Here is a 20,086-nt window from a genome sequence, read left to right as displayed (position 1 = left end):
TGCTTCAGCTGTGACGGATAAATAGGCCTTTTTATTAGAGTTACGAGTGCAATTTTTTTTGTTTCCCGTCTAGCACGAAGGGTGTGTGTAACTCAGGGTAACGCAGTGAGCTGTTCCGGAGATGACAGACTGCTGGCTGACCGCGTTGGAGCTGATGTGCTATGAGGCTGAACTGAGTGACGTGCAGCTCTTATGACAGCAGATCTGACGTGCTTTCTCTCATCTTGATTCCTGGATTAATTACAATGCTTCTTGCTTAGCATTTTAATTGGGAGTAATCATATATGTACGAGAAAAGCTGCGCAAAATAATTTCATAAAAACATCCACAGTGCGTGTCATATTTGGGTAAAACAGCCAGCTTTCTTTATCCAAGTCTGCACTGATGAGCTCTAAAATATTCAGCTTTTTTGTGGACACTGACATCGAGTTGTTAATTAAATATTGTTGTGAATATGAATATCACACATTAGTGCGATGTAGTCCATTGTGAGTCAAAAGCTCAGGGTTCACACTGTTCTCAATGCTTGGTTTAAGACTGGTACATTTATGTGCCAGCCTTAATTTCATATGATATGCGTTTTTTCACATGCCTCTAATCATTGAACGGACACATCGCCTGCTGTGGGTTTCAAAGGGTTTACACGTCAAATTGTCTGACAGAATGCACCGTGACATGCAACAATTTGTGTTAACCATCGAGTGATCATAATAGACTGTTAAAACAGTTGGGCGGGGCTTTGTGGTTACATTCAGTGACATTAAAGAGAAGCTGTGTCTTTGCAACTTTGCTATTTGCTAAGCTTTTCAGTTTAAATAAAATTGCTCCTGGTAGGATGTTGTTTGCAGTCACGCTGCTTCTGTGCTGGTCTTTAACTTTGAGGTAGGAGAGGTTATGTAACAATGACGTGCATTTCCTCACCTGTTGTGACAGTTTGTTTCAAACGCTCTGTCAGACTCTCCAGAGCTTCACTCTGACATTACGTTTAACCTTGGAGCAAATCAGGCAATTGACTGTATAACCCCGTACCAAATGTAATGTTTATGTTTTGTTTTTCGTTATTTTTAACAACATCCTGACACAAGAGCCAACCACTGTGAACCTATATAAAGGTGCACTTACCAAGAATACTGTTGATATTAATAATAGTAATAGAACCGTGATCTAACATGGAGATACTTTAATCTTAAATTATACTGTAACATGTCAGTGAAAGTGGATATATGCTGGTCATGTCTTCTGCCAATTAGAGGAATGTTGGATAAAAATAAAGCTGCTTATCACTTTAAAACTGATGGATGCTAGCAGATCTTATGACCTCCGTTTCTAGTTGCTCACCTCAAATTTGAAAAAACTTTAGTTGCTTGAAATTGCTCAGCGTCATTTACTTTCTATGATCTATGGTTTCCTGGACGCTGTGAAATCTTTCCTGTCTAGAGGAAGCTTAAGAAGGCTGATTTAAGGAACTGCAAATCATGTAAACTAAAGCTACTATCTTGCAGAACAAGACCAACAATGTGACGCTAAAAAAAGATAAATGGATCCCCTTTAAGAGCCTGTAACCCTCTATGTGTAATCACTTTTTAAAACCAGCTGCTGTTTCACTCGACTTGGAGATGTTGAGCTGTTCAGTTTCAGTTTTGTTTATCTAGCTCCAGTTTGCAGAAACTATCTCGAGCTGCTTTTTGAAAGTAAAGACATTGGAGAGAAAACCCCAAACATCTGAAATGAGCACTTGGCAATGTTGAAAAGGAGCAACTCTTTTATAAGAGGAAGACACCTGTAGCAGAACCAAGATAACAGAGGGGCAGCTATTAGCAGATCAGAGGAAAGAACAGAGCAGCAAAAGATGTGCACAGACAGATTTTTGCTCTTTTTATGTGGATAACACACAAACACTGCTGTTGTCACCTGTTGTTGTCTTGTTGATTATTGATTTGCAACCTGATCTGCCAGTTTTTCCAGTTTCTTTCCTCCCCGCATCTCAAATGAAAGGATTTCCTCTTTTCTTCATTTCACATTGTTACAGTTTTTTTTCTTTTCTATTTTCTTTTTTTGCACAAAATGAGCAATTCTTAGGCATCGTCTTGGGCTTTCACATTATAATGTTAGTCATTTTTCACAGTTTTTTCCCGTCTCTGTAGGTGGATTTCCTATTACACTTAGTTTTCAGCTGCATGCCTTCTTTGCAACAACTGTATCCTCTTTTGTTTTGTGCACAAAAACAAAGCAAAAGTCTTCATACGAGTCCGAATCATGGTCCCTCACTGATGAGTCATCATCATTTAAAGGTCAATTATGGTTTTTAGCCATGTTAGTCCACTTTGTCCTCCAAAGACTACTTTCTACTGTTTGGCTCTGGGTAAGTGAGTAAGTTGCGTCCCTGGACAGAATATGGGTTATTAGTTGTATTTCAAGACAAAGGATGTCAATAGGGAGTAGTTGCCAGTCAGGCGAGCCCTCAGGGTTTGCGCTCATGTGTTTTCTTGTCTGGCTCTACTCATCAGCATCACAGACACACACATGTCCTGATCTGCAGACGTAGTGGAGTCATGATATCTGCATTGAAGTCACAGGGAGAGGCTTGTTTGGTATCTCCTCCAGCCAATCAGTCTCAAATATTGCCTGTCTTGATTTGAAATCTTTTTTTCATTTCCTCCCATAAATTGTCTCGCTGCATTTCTCCCTCTCGCTCACACGTACAGGCTCTCACAATCAGTCGCTCTCGCGCACACAATAAATGTGTCTGGAATGTGTGATGTGGACTCGATGCGGCCCAGGCTAGCCCTGTGCCATTCAGCCGCTAATCCCCCCGGTTTAGGATTTGCTTTTACAGTCCTGTGTGCCAGGGCCTGTATTCTAAACTCGGCCGTAAGAATCTCTCACCGACTTGTCATGCTTTCCCAGGAGGAGGAATGCAGTGTGAGCTGAGTCATAATTAACGTCTGTTGATTAGTGCGTTTCATTGTTCGCCCAGTCAGATTCCTGGTGAACTAGTGACATTTTCTTTCTGAATGTGGGATTGTGAAGCATGATGGCAGCCAGACGTTTTTTTGTTTTGTTTTAATTGTAATTACAGGCAGTTTACATTGCATTTCCACGAAGCTTAGATAAACAGCTCAGCGATATTGATCTTGTTCCTCTGTGGTTGAAACGAGCTGTAGCTCTCCTTATTCTTGCAGTAAGTGGGTAACACCTGTAATGTGTATACATTTTTGTTTGGTTTGTCTTCTTCAGGCCTCCCCTTCCTGAGAGCTCTGTGGAGAAGATGAAAAGGTTCCGGCGACGTCTCTCTCAGACTCTTCGAGGCAGTCACACCATCGACGAGTCCCTGTCAGAGCTGGCCGAGCAGATAACGATCGAGGAGAACGGCCTGAAGGACAGCGGTGAGGCCTAAAACTCTTAAATCGCGTCTATCAAGTATACTGCCACTACCAGCACAGCTTGTCACAACTTTATAAATAAAGCGATTCAAGTGGAGGAACCCAGCTTAAGATTTATGTACAAAATGTCAAAATGTCTGTAAAGTCTGTTTGATGTGATTTATTTCAAACACCAGATTGCCATGCAGAATTTCCAGCACATTTATATAATGAATTCCGTGTCTGAAATGGGATTTAGTGGCTGAATTTTAATGGACTTAATTTGTTTGGCACTTTCATCTAAATCCAAATCCACATTTTTATCTATTGCTGACCCAGAATCTGAAAGTTTAAACTGCTCAAAGTGTAATCTTTAGCTTCAGCTTGGCGTTAGCAAAAAGATGTTACACTGATGATTGAGGTCCTTTTCTTCCTTTTCTTTCTGAATTTGCTCGCTACAACGAACCTGTCGAATAAGTTTTATGTCCATTCAAGACTCTGAATGCCAGTTTTTAAAGGGGCTGGTACTGGTTGGTGGAAGTTGCTCAGATTTGAAATGAATTGTAGGGATGTCTACTCATATAATCATATAAGACCTGTAATTTAATAACTGAATTAAAAACATAAGATAAGAGTCACATGAACAAGAGGAGCCTATATAGAATTTAAATAACTCATCTTGGAAAAGCCAAATGTGTTTGGCACAACACTGCGTTCAGATCATATTTTTGATTACAAAAGCTGTTTAAAAAAAAAAAAAGGTAGGCATATCTGCCTTCTTGTAAATATAAACTACCTAAACTGCCAAAAAGAGCCCATTTACTCAAAAAAGTCCACAAATCCACAATTCTTGCATATTACAACCACCCCTTATGCAAATTTGATTTTAGGGGGAACTGCTCCTTTAATACTGACTGTTCAGACAATAAATGTGAATTTCACAGGAATGACTTCTTCCACTTCCCAGCTCTGTATTGATTGTTGTGCTCAATCTGTCAGTTTATTTTTTACTGTAAAGACACTCCGTTCTTGCTGGCAGACACTGTATTTATTTATTTACCATTCATCTCCATCCTGCTGAAGGTTGTGGCCTTCTAGACGTCAAATAAAAGCCGTGGCACAGCCGCCTATCTCTTCTGATATTTACAAAATCTGCACGGAGCAAGCAAGCCAGGGAGCACGTCTCGGTGTGCTAGCAAGTTGTTGCCATGGTGCTCATGGTCTGGAAACATTTTAGAGTTTCCATGACATTGCCACGGCGACTTGGATGACTTGGTGAAACCAGCGAAGCATCTTGATCCATTTGCTGCCCCCCACTTTTTTTTTCTTTTTATCTTTTTGCTCCTCTTCTTCTCTTTTCAGCACCCCTCCACCCTTTCTCCCCCCTTTTTCCCTTTTCAATCAATCAGATCGTCTAAGCTCCCACGAAGCCCCTCCCCTCCCCCCATCGCCTTCTGAGAACTAACTAGACTTTGTAAAGAGCTTTTTGTGCAGCGACTAACACCAAGTTTGGCCAGAGTGTTCTGTGCTTGTTGAGTGGGGACAGAGAACTATGATGTGTGTGTGTGTGTGTGCGTTCCTGTGTGTGCCTGCTTGCGTGTGGGGGATTTTAGCAGCCTGTGTAACAGCAAGTAGGGTAGAGAGGAGACAGAATGGAGTAGCCAGATGAGATTTGATCTGAACTCTCTGATTGGGGAAAGCGTTGTGGTCCTGATCTGATTATGTAACGCTCATAACTGAGGCCAGCAGCAGCAGCAGCTGCCCAGCGATAAGGGAGAGGTGGTATAAGGGCCGGGATAATACATGCCTGCTAAATCACATATATGATGTCAGTCTGTCATGATGTGCCAAAAAACCCCCAACAACAACAAAAAAGAAAGATAATCATGGTTGTAATACATATGTAACATGCCATTTTCCGAATTTTCAGCGACTGTGTTGGCGTAGTAAAATCTGTTTTTATAGCCCAACGAGACCTGAACACCCACAGCAGTCTGAATCGGTCTCGAAAAGGCAGCTTGAATCTTGTAAGCTTAATTTTGGCAATGGGGATTTACGTCAGAAAAATTCACTGAGAATCTGTTGGATCTGGAAACTGGAAACCAGACAACTGGTGAGCTAATATTGTTGAGGCTGGTGGTGATGATATGCAGGCTGGTAATGACTACGCTGTTATTCCTGGCCAGAGTGGGACTTTAAGAGGGGGTACTTTTAAAAAAGTAGATATGTATAACTCAGAAAGTATGTGGAGGTTGTGACCAGTTAAAAAGTAATTCAGAAACTGTTGAATAGAATCATTAGCAATCTCACTCAGCTGTAATCAGCAAAATCTGTCAAAATGTAAAATACCCCCCACACACACAAATTACAAATTTGTTAGTTTTGACTTCTCCTTATCAGCGCTTATGATGCAATATTATCCTGGTGGCGACACCTTTAGGAGAATACTGCAGCGAGTTCTTGCGCTGTAATGCCGGGTATAAATGACCATTGCAGAGGGTATATTGGCAGGTTAAGGAAGAGGCCGATCATCATTTGGGGAGAGCTGATTCCAACACTTGTTTCTGCAGTCGTATTCTTTCCGTCACTTCCCAGAGTTTGTGACCATAGGTGAGACTAGTAACGTAGACTGACGGGTAAATCGACAGCTTTGCTGTTACGTGCACATTTCTCTTTAGTGTTGCGGTTGCTGTACAGACCAGTACAGCATCAACAACACTGAAGAAGATGCTGCACCAGTCCGGCGATCTCCATTTGCCATTCCCTCCTTCCCTCACTCATGAACAAGACCCCAAGTGTTCAGTCCGCCATTTATGACTGAAAACTGTCCTCAGACTTGGAGGTGCTCATGCCAGCTGCTTCAGACTCAGTTATAAACCGACCCAGTGCGAGATGGCAGTCGTCTTTTAGTGAAGCTAACAGAACCACATCAAAAAGCAAGATGAGATCCTCTGACCACAGAACCCTCCACCTATGATTGTGTCTAAAAATTAAATCCATAAAAATTATGAGCACATTTGGTGACAAAGGGATGCTCTGACAGTCTGACTGGAAACAGGTCTGATTTATGTGAAACGAGCTGCCACTGTGGTTGAACAGTGAGTTCAATACTCCGTCCTCCTCAAGCCCCTTTTGTGGGTCAATAAAACACTTTAACATTGGGGAAACTCCCCCACACCTCAAGAAGGTAAAGATCTGGTTCAATGTCCTGTTGCCAGGATGAAATTCCTCAACTCCTTATTCTCTGCAGTATTCCTAGACCTTCCCAGGTGCTGGAGAGGAGAATCCCTCCTTTGGTCTAACCATGTTTTCAGATGCGTTCTTGTCTATAAACGCTCAACAATTTGTTGTAGGAGAGAGTGCAGCACGGATAGAGCGTGCAGGAGTACATACCCGTAATACAACCATTTGTTTGGTGTGACTTTACTGGACCATTACCCACCTCAAATTAGCAATGAGCGTTTGACTCTAGCTAAAAGCACTTTGGTTAGTTCCCTAAATTTTCTCTATACACGAAAACTTTGCCTACTATTAACTTGCTTTTGTGTGGGTTTTGTTTCTGTTTTTTTTGTTTGTTTGTTTTTTTAAACAAAATTGATCTACTCTTGATAAACCAGGTAATCCACTCTGTGTTCAAAGGCTGATGATGTTAATGGCTTTACCAAACAAGGTCATGACAAACAGCGGTGGACTGTAAAACCCAAGCCCTTGCATTACAGGTCCTAAACACATACAAACACTTTTCTGCCTGACAGTTGTTTTTTGTTTGTTTGTTTGTTTGTTTTTGCAGGGACATAAACCAATCTATCTAATCAATAATCATTATTCTTGGGAAGTAATTATCTCCTCTGTAACTGTTGACTTATGTCTTGTCCTTGTCCTGTCTGCTCTTTTTGCATACATGGGCCTCTGTCTGAGTTTTGACTTCTGCTCATCTTCTCCTGGGTGTTCTTTTCTCCTCATTGTCATATTTGGTGTTTTGCTGGGTGCTAGATCTTCCAGATATTAAATCATTCAACTCTGTCAGCTCTAGTCGTGCTTTTGGACAAAAGCTGTTCATTGTCAGTGGTAGATCCTTTCCACAAGCCAAACTCACACACCTTAGACCAGGGTTAGGGAATCCAGGCCTCAAGGGCCAGTGTCCTGCAGGTTTTAGATCTCACCCTGGGTCAACACACCTGAATAAAATGATCAGTTCATTACCAGGCCTCTGGAGAACTTCAGGACATATTGAGGAGGTTATTTAGCCATTTAAATCAGCTGTGTTGGATCAAGGACACATCTAAAACCTGCAGGACACCGGCCCCCGAATTCCCCACCCCTGCCTTAGACTGTCAGGCATTTGTTTACAGACTTTCATACACTTTTGATTATTTACAGTACAGGGGTTACACTGATTAAGAAAACATTGCTGTTCTCCTGGCTATGTGTACAATTAGGTAACCCGAAGTTCATTGGGAAGATGTGATACTCCATCCATCCATCCATTCGCTTCCGCTTATCCTTTTCAGGGTCGCGGGGGGGGCGCTGGAGCCTATCCCAGCTGTCATAGGGCGAGAGGCGGGGTACACCCTGGACAGGTCGCCAGTCTGTCGCAGGGCTAACATACAGGGACAGACAACCATTCGCACTCACATTCATTCGCACATTCACACCTAGTGACAATTTGGATTATCCAATTAACCTATCCCCACAAGCTGCATGTCTTTGGACGGTAGGAGGAAGCCGGAGTACCCGGAGGGAACCCACGCAAACACGGGGAGAACATGCAAACTCCACACAGAAAGACCCCGGCCTGATGTTGGAATTGAACTCAGGACCTTCTTGCTGTGCGGCAACAGTGCTAACCACCGTGCCACCGTGCTGCCTAGATGTGATACTCAAATATCAAAACAGATTAAGGTTCAATTTAATTCACTGTTTTTTGTTTTGTTTTGTTTTTTTTTTTGGGGGGGGGCGGGGGTTGTTTTGTTTTTTTAGTGAGAAATTTGTTAATTTACAGTGTAGAACCTAATGTATATCAACCCAGCAGTTTCATTTTTATTGGTCACCTTGATACAAAGCCTAACAATACAGTGTGTATATAAAAGATGGAAGGTGACACCAAGTGGTTTGGTAATTATAAGGAAAGTATCAAAGAGGCACATTTTGAGGCCTTAATATAAAAGGTTTTGGCTGTGGTCATGTAGAATTTCTTTCTGATTTAGAAGTTACTTTGATGAATCAAAGGGTGGACTACTAATTTATCAACTATTGGTAGCAAGGCTGGTTAACAAGCTGTATGCTTGAATTGTACTGCTGCAGCACAGAGACACAAAATAAGTGCTAAGAACGCACTAATAAAGTAACAGAAGTCACAATAAGCACAAATACCTGGAATGGTCTGCACCACTCAGCAAGCCGTAATATCAGTCAGTCTATTAAAATGCTACAGAAGGCAGGAAACACGCACACACACACACACACACACACACACACACACACACACACACACACACACACACACACACACACACACACACACAGTGAAGAGGCCCAGTTTAATAACTGACAGAAGAGGATGCTTACCAGACTCTGAGTGGCTCCAGCTGCCTCAGTCAGTGCAGCCATGCTCAGTTATCCAGGTGGATGAGTTATAAAACCTGGAGTTGTTATGAAAGTTGAAACTATCATTTTTTTTTCTGTAAATGTAATCAAATTGACCAAAACTATGTCCTTTTGGAGGGAGCCTCAAGTGGCACTTAGAGGAACTGCAGTTTTTGTCATTTTGGGGGGTTTCATTTTTAATCTCTGGAGGTTGCCCCTTGGTTAATTCCAAATTTGAAGCCTTGACCTTCCCTCAATAATGCCACTGTCTTCTTTTTGTTAGAACCAGGAGTATGAGAGCGGTAAAGTGCTAAGTTAGTTGGTAATACTAGTGTTATAGCTTAGCGAGGCACATCACCAAAACTAAAGTAGACTTCTTGGATGGTCTGTAGCATCCAGCGTGTTCTGATATTTGTTAGATAATACCACTCAAAAAGACTTAAATGCCACAAAACGCTGTTGGTGGGTAAGATTCAGGGACTTGAATAAGCAGAGGTGCCGTCTAGCAGATGGGTAGTGCCTCCTCTGTGTCAGTATCTAGCTGTTAGTAAGTAGTCGTGATCCCCATAATGCAAATTTTGAGCTTAATAACATTTAGAAAGGGGAAAACAACCCATCCGCCACCCAGTTTTTATAAGAACTGGCTGTTATGTAGTGACGCAATCAGCAAGATAAATCATCCGACACATAAGATTGTCAGAGTACCTCAGGATGAATTTATCATTGGATTGCTTTGAAGTGCATTAATCACATATTGGCCATGATGAGTCTTGTTCACATTAATACCACTTTCTTTCAGCGCCATGACTACAATGTTTTGTTTTGGGGTTTTTGTATTTTGTTCTCATCTGTTGATATGTGCTTGTATACTGTGTGTCCTGTCATCATCAAAAAAACACAACAAACTCTTTCTTCTCCAGCAGAGCCCATTGTGAGGAACGGCCGTCCTCCATCAGCCCACAGTGTCCACTCATTTCTTCACCAGTACACAGGCTCTTTTAAAAAGCCACCGCTCAGACGGCCTCAGAGCGTCATCGGAGGAGGACTAGGCTCTCTCATGGTCATGCCTCGCAATGGTAGTCGCCTTGGTGAGTCACGCCTAACCTGCCTGCTGTCAAATTTAATATTTGACTTTTATATTTCTGGCTTGAAATGAAGAAATAGCCAACGATTTCTTTTGTGACCATACGTGGAAGGTGTTGAGCTGCTGCTGGGCCTAAATTCCTTGTCATACCCATTTCTGTTGAGGGAACTGTATCACGCATGTGCTCAAAGAAATCATTGCTTTATGCAAAGATGCACTTCAATTTATCCGCTTTTGTGGCCGCATTTTTGTCCTTTTTGCAAAGAAATATAACTAAAAATAACGACTCTGAAAACCAAGTTTGCTGTCAACTTGGATTTTCAGCCCAGATACAAATTCAAAATATGAATAAAACCCCTGGAGGGAATGAAAATGCTGCAATAGTGTATGAATGAGAGCAGAGTTTTCTCAGGCGTGGGTAAATTACTCCGTGATGTATGGCTTTGTCTCATAAAGCCTGTGGCACTGAAATAAAATCTAAGTCAAACTCATTAAGAATATTTACCTCTTGTATATCGTCTGTCTGATACAGCCAGTAGCTTGATAAGAAAAGAGGGAGTCATAAAAGTGTCCGAGAGAGTGTTTTTCTTTCCTGTTGAAGTCATTATCTGGTGTTGCACCCTGCCCTGTTTTTACAGACCTGCTCCATTTGTCAACCCCCCGTGCTCTCTGTAAACTTTTCTCTTCGCTCATCTCCAGATATCGTCCACGAGAACCTGAAGATGGGGTCAGACGGAGAGAGCGACCAGGCATCCGGGACTTCCTCTGATGAGGTGCAGTCGCCCACGGGTGTTTGTCTGAGGAACAGAGGGAACAGACGCATCTCTGCGGAGGTGAGATTTGGCTCTGTGTTTTCAGAGCTCCGTCGTTGTCCTCGTGTAGCCTCTCTGCTTTGCAAAGTGTGGATATATTGTAGTGTGAGTCACTGCAGGGCCTACACTTAACTCAGTGGGACGATTGACTGTGTTGCCACACATCTCCTCACCCGGTGTGATGGTTCAAATTCCACTTTGTTAATAAGCGTGCGCTGCGATGACTTCACTGATAAATGACAATAGACCTATCTGTAAGACGCGAATGTGAGCTCCGTGCTGTAACTCGGCGTGGGTGTATTTGTGCAGTGTGTCATATACACACACTGCACAAATACACAAATCCTCGGCTCCTGTTGCAATGTGAGCAGCGCACACATAATGTTCAGACTGATTTCATGTAATGTTCCTCTCAAGTTGGTTTTGAAATCTACTTTAAAGAATCTTTTATTCGTCAGCACATCCACCCACCCAAAACCCCCTCTGATTTACTTCCTCTTTCTCAAACACACAGAGCCAGACATGGGCAGTTCGATTGCGTTTCTCCGGTGGTTACATAATCTCAACACATTACAGAAGACATCTCACTGTAATTGCTTTTATCTAAAAGGCATTCCATTTTCCCACAAGTATTTTTTTGGATCCAGGGCGTTTATTTCTGCACATATTAACAACAGTAATTCTTTTCTATTTCATTGATTTATATTTTTGTTCCTACATGAACATGATTCCAAAATAGTTTCCTTTATTAAAGCTGTATGTTCAAAGCCAACAAGAAGAATCTGTGGCATGAATCTGATTGTTTCACATACTGTAGATTACAGAGATGGACACAGAGTACCTGTGCAACAACAACAAATAATAAACACAAATGTGTGTTTGTGTTTGCACCCCCTGTTTTGTGTTCTCATGGATCATTATGATGTCACATGGAGGTGCCCTACCCACCTGTTGGTCAAACAATCTATTTGCTAGGTGCAGCCAATCAGAAGAAAGTTAGCCTTATCTCTTCCCCACATAGAGACAACATTTGACAACCTCTTCTGTACTTAAGACTTCTGTACTCAATAACCATGAACCATTTGAAAAGGTTCCAAGTTTTTATAGGGTAGCTGGATAGGCCGAGGCCAGCCTCACTACCTTCTGATGCACACCTTTTTGTAATTTTGTTCTAACAGCAGGCCTGAAATATGACGCAAAGAGCTCAGTTCAGAAAAGAGGGTGAAGCGTTAGTCCTGGTAGGCTTTCAATGGGTAAAGAGTCGCCTTGCCTTATTAAACATTCAAAACTGGTCTAGCAGAGGCAAAGAATATAGCTGTGGAGCCAAAGATGGGCGCATTAAGTCTGCTTTAAATAAAAAACAACTTGTTATGTATGTTTTTATTAGTCCAGTTTAACTTATTGTAGATTTACTTTTACTGAGAAACAAATGTTACTTTGACTCAAGCACGCTACTACTACATCAAACTTTGCAAAACTCATTTATTCCAGTGATCCGCAGATATCTGTATTAATTCATATCTGCAAGGAAATGGTGACGGATTGTCATCATCATCATAGAGAAGTTTGTCAAACAGCTGTTTAAAGTTTTATTCTTTACATATAAGCAGAGGTAACATGTCATTTTACTGTTTCAATCAATATCTGACCCGATCCCTCCCAAAACCAATAATTGGTCCCTTTAGCCCAACGTAAGCTCTACCAATAGGACTTCAGGCCGTGCAGCTGACATAAAGTAATGCAACGAGCCGCCCACTTTCCCCCTGAACTGTGGCAGGAGTTACTTCATAACATCGCCATTCTCAACTCAAATTATATAAAAAAAAGCATGACAGGAAAATAGATTCATATCCATCCATAGTTTTCATTTCCTTTTTCTGCATCACTGTTTTAGACACTTTTTCACCTTCTGTCTTTCTCTTTTTCAGAGACTTATTTTTCTTTGTGTTAATACAAAATATAATATAAAATGCAAAGAAAGACTTTCCAGTTTTACATAAAAGGAGTCAAAGGAGAGGAAAAAAAGAAACTGTAAGGAAAAGGGCTTCCTTATAGTCTTGTGTTTGATGCCACTGAACCACATGTTTTCACACTAGCTGCTGGGTGGAAGGAAAAGTTCTGATTGAACAACACACACTTCCCTCCTTCTGTTTATTGGTTGCTTTGATTGCAACCCCTGTGGGAGTTTACAAGCAGATAGCAGCATCTGCACAGACAAACCAAGCATGCAAACCTGCACGAGTAGAGGGGAAAAAATGCTTGAGGTTTAGTTAAGCTGCATTTGAGGCTGCCCACACAGAGAGATGATACATCACCTCTTGCTGCTTTTTTGAGCGTGTCTGCAAGCAGCACACCTCACACTTCCTGTGACTGTTTCACAGCCAGATAAAGTTTTTAGTTTTTTGGACACGCTCACAGTTCTACTTGCAGCTTCTGTCAGCCCAGCAAATCCAGTGTACTGTTTGAATGAACAGAGTGATTGACTGCAGGCTTGTTGTTGATGAAGTGATCCAACAGTGAAATCAGTGTGCGGCCTTGTTCTTTGTCCCCTCTGTGCCACTGTGACACTTGGAGAAGGGACGGCAGAGCAGAAAAAATAGGAGGAGGAGCGAGGACGTCCCTTTGGGCTGGTCAGGTAGCAGATTGTTCTCCTCGGACTGCAGTGGAAGCAGTGCCATTTTGGGATTACATCACGAGGATTACTGTAATACGGTCCAGATGGGCCCCTGTTGTAACAGATTAGGACGAGTTGATTGGACAAACTGGAGGGGGGTGGAGGGGTTGCAAAGGTCAGGTGATGGACGGCATCACTTACTCTGAGGACAAGCCACCAATCCTGGCCCTGCACACTGAAACCACAGAGCAGCAGAGCGAAATCTAATGTATATTCTTAAACAAATAAAGACAAGCAGAGTTCCTGTTATGTTGATATGTGCAGAGTGCTTTTGTTTTCTCTTTTTGAGAATCCAGAGCTGTGGTGTCTTTACTTAAAAATGTTTTTGTGAACAGTTAAAGCTAAAACAATAAGCAAACCTCTTTATTGCCTTGAAATGAATGTTTTTATGAGTTTGTATTTAGTTTGTACGCACACAAAACAATAGAGATGCCGAATCTGCACCAGGATGTCAACTTGCTCCAAGTTTTAATGAAGACTACACTTCCTGGAAGCTGATCACATGGCTAAATGTGTTTGCTGTTAACAACCACAGAGCAGAAAGCTGACTCACAGTCACCGTTTAACGCAAAGGCTGAAAGTCACCGATCCTTCTAGAAGTCGGTCAATTTCAGTTTACGGGTTTATGAGCTTGTCTCTGAACTTGTGTTGAAATTTGAAAAAGGTTGAGGTTGCGTTTTGCTTCTGTGCGTGTTGGCTAAGATGGAGGGAGGAAGCAGTGGGGTGTCCGGTGTTACCTCAGAGGGAGTGGAAGTAGATTTACAGAGAGAAACGTGGGATTAATAGTAATCTAACAAATAGAGGAAATGCATGATGGGAAGAATCCAGGTGTTAGATTTTAACTGTTTGATTGTATTATGTGTGTTTGAGGGATTTTTATATAAAGAATCATTAGAATCATGCTTTCTGTGCTTGTTTTACTTCTTTAAAAAGACTTACCCTGAACTCTTAAGGGCTCCACATACGGCCTTTACCATGAACACAAGTCTAAAACTGTCACTGTGTGGCTGCACACGCACGTACCACACTGGCTTCTCTGTTAACCGGTGAGGCCTAAAGTACACCCACAGATTCTGCTTGTTTACTTTGGGTTTCTGCCATTTTGTATCCAGTCAGAGGTATTTATTCAGAGATTATGTTGTTTGCTAAGGGTTTGTTTGTTTATTCATTCAGGTTGATATACCGACTTTTTTTTTTTTTTTTAATTGAGTTTTCTTGTTTTTGTGTAGGACCTGAACAAACGTTTGTCCCTGCCAGCTGACATCCGGATACCTGACGGTTACCTGGAGAAGTTTCAAATGAGCAGCCCACCCTTCGACCAGCCGCTGAGCCGACGCTCCCGCAGAGCATCACTGGTGAGAAGAACAAGAGGGATTAGAGGGGAAGAAGTAAGAGAGAAGGTGCTGAAAACACACGGGAGACAATTACAAGTTGTCAGAGAGGAGACAAGTGCAGAGTGATACTGTAAACAGGAAGTCGGCCTATTGCACATGTCCTTCACCTTGAAGCTGGACTTGCAGGGGTCACATCATTGGCTAATATAGTCAAAGGAGCTTGCAAAGAGAAGCGTCTGGACTTTAAGTTGCTTGAAGACGTTTCACCTCTCATCCGAGAAGCTTCTTCAGTTCTAAGGTCAAATGGTGGAGAGTCCCAGATATAAACCTAGTGGGAGTGACCCCCCACAGAGGGACAAAAGGACCCCCTGATGATCCTCTAATCGCCTGAGCCAAGGTGGGAAACTGGGCGTGGGTCCCAATCAGCCAGAGTTTCGGGTGTGTTCATTGTGAAACCTGGCCCCACCTTATCATGCGAATTCCTGAGGTCAGATGGCCCAGGATGTGAGTGGGCGTTAAGGCGTCTGGGAAGGGATCTCAAAACTGGATTATAGATGGCAGAGAGTTGGTGTCGTAAACCCCCGCCTCTGTTCAAAGATGGTCGCTCACAGTGGACATAGATGGCTTCTTTCACTCCTCTTTCAAACCATCTGTCCTCTCTGTGCCAATTTTCACATTTTGGACAGAGAGGACAGAACTGAAGAAGCTTCTCGGATGAGAGGTGAAACGTCTTCAAGCAACTTCAAGAAGTCCAGACGCTTCTCTTTGCAAGCTCCTTTGACTACGATGACCTGGATGACTGAGAACCTTCACAGACACATTGGCTAATATACTCTCCTTATTTTTGGAATTTGGTTGAGAAAAATTACGACAAAATGGTTAAAAGTAAAATGTGCATTTAGTTCATTTATTTAGTCATCAAAGTCATTGCAAGCCTAGGAATCTGGGCCAAGATGGAAACACAGAGAAATTCCCTGTGTGGTTCACTGGAAAGCAGGTTTATTCTTGCTGTAGTCGTCCTTGTGTGTGGTGCAAGCCAGAAGTGATGGCACAACTACTGGCTTGTTGTGCATCTCCCAAGTTTTGTAACCTGTCGGGCACATCGTGGGCGGTGAGGTTGGGCTGGAGGCACAAACCCTGTGAGCTTTTTGAAGCCACATCAATGCAGTGCATTTCCATATGGCACAGAGAGCAACGGCTGCACTTGGAAATGATTACATGCTCTGCAGAATCCATCATTTAGGCGAACAGGAGAAGGTGAGACAAGCACACCTGAAGTGTGAGTATACACTCACCAACCACTTTATTGGGTACATCTAGTACAGGGTTTGGCCCTCTTTTGCCTTCAGAACTACCTTAATTGTTTGTGGCACTGATTAAACAAGGTGCTGGAAACATTCCTCAGAGGCATTGGTCCATATTGACATGATAGCATCACATCATGATAGCATGTCTGCAGATTTGTCAGCTACATCCATGATACGAATCTCCCTTTTCCATTACGTTAAGGTGATCTATTAGATATCCAGTGACTGTGACACAACCTGAACTTTTGACACAAGGTAGAATTGATCCACGCTTTAATGTTTTTGCACCAAATTGTGACACCACCATCCAAACGTCAGAGCAACAGTTGAGACTCATTAGACCAGGCGAGGTTTTTACAACTTTTCTTGGCCATTTAATGAAAATTGTAGTCTCAGTTTTCTGTTCTTAGCTGACAGGAGTGGACCTGGTGCGGTCTTCTGCTGCTGCTGCCGGTCTGCTTCAAGGTTCCACTTGTTGTGCGCTTCTTCGTACCTCGGTTGTAATAACCTGAGTAACTGTCGCGTTCCTACCAGCTCGAAGCAGTCTGGCCATTCTCCTCTGACCTCTGGCATCAATATGGCCTTTCCTCCCAGAAAACTGCTGCTTACTGAATATTTTCTTTCTTTCAGACTGTTCTCTGTAAGCTCAGAGATGGTTGTGCAGGAAAACCTCAGCTGGCATTTTTCAGCTTTCAGTTTCTGAAATGCCCAGACCCGCCCATCGGGCACCAGCAACCACATTCAGAGTCATTTAAATCACCTTTATTTCCCCTTTTGATGCTTAGTTTGATCTTCAACAAGTCATCCTGTACATGTCTACATGCACTGAATTGCTGATATGTGATTGGCTTAATAGATAACATTCAGTTGACCATGTGTACCTAACAAAAGCAGCTGATGACTGCATATCTGTTGTATAGCGAGTGCATCAACCATAACTGCAGCTTCAGTGGCCATCCTGCCACAGTGATCACACTAGCTCATGACCCCTTGAGGATGGGTCTTGAATAAGTGATCTCTTCATGTCACCCGAATAACCACGACACCATAAACTCAATAAATAATTAATTTCCCCAAAAGTATTCATTAATTAATGTTGTTGGTGTTAGCAGTGTGTCAGTTTTTAAGTACAACATTCTGTGTCACAGATCATTAAAGATCTGCTTATTGATTTTTACATTATTGGGAGTTTTTAGTAGTAAATTCTAAAAGGCAGAGCCATATTTGCTTCAGGGTTCATCATATAGCATTTTGCAGATAAAACTGTAATAACATTAAAAACTAAATTCTTTCTTTTGGCAAAAGCGACAGTGAAGAGTGCTAATTTGAGAATCAGGGGTGGACCAGAATGAGAGAAATGGAAGCAGAGCAAGAGTCAGGAAGTGGCTGCACATGGATAAAGATAGCTCTGAGGGTAATGTTTTATTTAAATGCAGCAAGAAACAGAAGTGAGAGCGTCAGAGTTCACACCTTATCCTCAGCCGATCAGAGCTCATCCTCTCAGCACTCATTTTTGTCACGAGCCTGAACGATTGTCCTGTGCATCTGTCAAAAGCAGAACAGAGGAGTAAGTAACACTCGGCCTCGCCCAGGCCCAACTTTATTTGCATACACACCCCTTTGCAGAGTTTTTTCAAAAGCACTGACTGGATTTGCTCAGATGATTGGCTGTCAGTCCTCTCAGCTTTTCTGGCGCTGGTCTTTATCCAGTGCACAGGTCTGTTTAAGCCTTGTGAAGATGCTGGCTTGCAGCAGTGACAGTTATAGCTCAGTTATTAAGTAGTTTGTGTGTGTTCTGGTTATAACTGAATAGTTGTGAAGCGTTTAGTGATTTATTATGCGTGGAAGTAATGATTGTTTCAGTTATTATTTATCGTGGAGAATATTGGGTCAATTGATCAACCAATCCTTGGTATATTAAATGATGAGAGTAGGAAAATATGATGTAAAATGACATAACCGTATGGGATTTCTTCACAACCTCAAATATTTTTCTTAGCACACATAAGAAACGGAGAAAAATCCAAATATTAGAGAAACTGAAACTAGCTATTTTTTTTATTATATATTTAGCTCAAAAATATAAATGAAAACATGTTGTTTGTTCGACTCGCCCATAGACACGTTGTAAAAAGCCATCGGGTCTTTGTCACAAGCAATTAGTCGGGATGCTGGTTTGGTTGTGTGACCCCCACGCCCCACTCTGTGATGCTGCAAGGCCATCATGAGGATTTGTCCTGGTGTGTGTAAGCCTGTCACTGCTAATAAAGACACTACCCTCATTAATGCTGTTTGTCCTTTTCTTCCCTCCAGTCAGAAATTGGATTTGGGAAGCTGGAGACCTACATCAAACTGGACAAACTGGGGGAGGTATGTGGCACAGTTTACCTTGAAAGCCTTTCCTTATCACCCCAGGTGCAAACGTTCTCATAGTGAGTGATTAAAGTGCACACAGGCACAGTTGTGGAGTTTACTTTTAACCTGAAACACTGAACCCCCCCCCCCCTTCTTTTCCTGCTGTATAGGGCACGTATGCTACTGTGTACAAGGGGCGGAGTAAGCTGACAGACAACCTCGTGGCGCTGAAAGAGATCAGACTGGAGCATGAAGAAGGAGCACCGTGCACGGCTATCCGAGAAGGTACAAAAGATTTTAGCCACAGAACGCTATTTGGTCACCAAGCAGTCAAATATAAGTGCTTGAACTTTTTTTACTTATATAAGCTGATTTGTTTTACGTTGAACAGTGACGTTTGAACATCTGCAGCAAGATGGAGTGCAAAAAACAACTTAGTTAACTGAAATAGAAAAGCAGATTTTAGAATAAATGCTCCTAGAAAACAACCTCAAATACAAACATACAGGTCGTGCCTGTAGGTGGTCAGGTCTGTAAATGTATCCCAGCACGAGCAGACACTGGAAGATTTGGAATTTTGTGGAATTTTTACACAAGCCGAGTCTGCACATAACAGACAACTTAGCAAGGACCGATTTTAAATCGTATCTTTATCCACTTAGTTACACTTAGATATTAGCTAAAGATTACACAGTTTAACATGCTTGAAATAATATTTTTGCACCAACAAGGTGATTCCCAAAGAGCTATTAGCCTAAAACTCTTTATGTGGTGTGCAGTGTGATTAAAACAAATTTGAGGAAACTGCACAAGTGATTGACAAACGAAGTGATAGACCTAAAAAAATGTGTCTACAACAGATGAACTCAATTTTGAAGTCATATCCTTAAGAAATAGGAAAACAGTCCAGCAAAGACCTGTCACATGACCTGAGAGATGCATCTGGCCCTGCTTGTTGTTTGCTGAAGCCTCATCAGACGTGGTCTCAGTGGACGGAGAGCTATCAAGAAGCTATTTGTCAAGAAGAAGAATAGTGAGAAAATGCTGTGGCATGCCACATTACACAAGAAGTGAACTGAAAATCACTGACTTACACGTCGTACGAAGTGATGAAACCAAATTTGACATTTTTGGTTCAAGTCGTTGTCAGTATGTACAGAGAAGGTCAGGAGTGTCTGCATCCATCTGTAAAACACACTGGAGACGCTGCCATGAATCAGGGCTGCGTTTCAGACAGCGATGTTGGAGATCTTGTCAAAATTGGTGAAATTACGAATGCAAATAAAGTCCGATTTTGATCGTGCAGTGCCTGACTGGCAGTGTTTGTTTCTGCCAGTGCAGTGAAAGCATACCTGGACAGAAAATCACACAACGCGACACTTAGTCACAGACTGACCTCGGCTTTATTCAAGCATTGACAAAGAATTGAATACAAGGCAGCCAACATCCAAAGAAGAGCTTTGGATGTCTTTCAGAAAGAACGTTTCCTGAAGATTACTTACAATTCTACAAACTTTCTTTATGCCTTATACGCCTCATTTCCATTTATACTTTTAATAAATCGTTGCACCT

At 42.1% G+C, this 20,086-nt stretch overlaps 1 protein-coding gene across 2 annotated transcripts in view; it reads left to right on the top strand.

Moving 5' to 3' along the window:
- Window positions 1-20,086, top strand: part of LOC101475021 (cyclin-dependent kinase 17) — a 36,412-nt gene that overhangs the window by 10,396 nt on the left and 5,930 nt on the right. Inside the window, exons 2-7 of one of the 2 annotated variants that reach the window (XM_004567774.6) lie at window positions 3,238-3,386; window positions 9,869-10,036; window positions 10,732-10,865; window positions 14,748-14,873; window positions 18,473-18,529; window positions 18,685-18,799. In XM_004567774.6, coding sequence (XP_004567831.2) covers window positions 3,269-3,386; window positions 9,869-10,036; window positions 10,732-10,865; window positions 14,748-14,873; window positions 18,473-18,529; window positions 18,685-18,799 — 718 coding nt within the window. In that variant the 5' untranslated portion in view covers window positions 3,238-3,268. The remainder of the gene's footprint in view (window positions 1-3,237; window positions 3,387-9,868; window positions 10,037-10,731; window positions 10,866-14,747; window positions 14,874-18,472; window positions 18,530-18,684; window positions 18,800-20,086) is intronic. The other variant, XM_004567775.6, reaches the window with a different exon arrangement.

This window comes from Maylandia zebra, linkage group LG7 (assembly GCF_041146795.1).
Source record: "Maylandia zebra isolate NMK-2024a linkage group LG7, Mzebra_GT3a, whole genome shotgun sequence".
NCBI classification, from domain to species: Eukaryota; Metazoa; Chordata; class Actinopteri; order Cichliformes; family Cichlidae; genus Maylandia; species Maylandia zebra.
The sequence above is the reverse complement of the archived record's forward strand: the minus strand, read 5'-3'. Positions and strand labels throughout refer to the sequence as shown.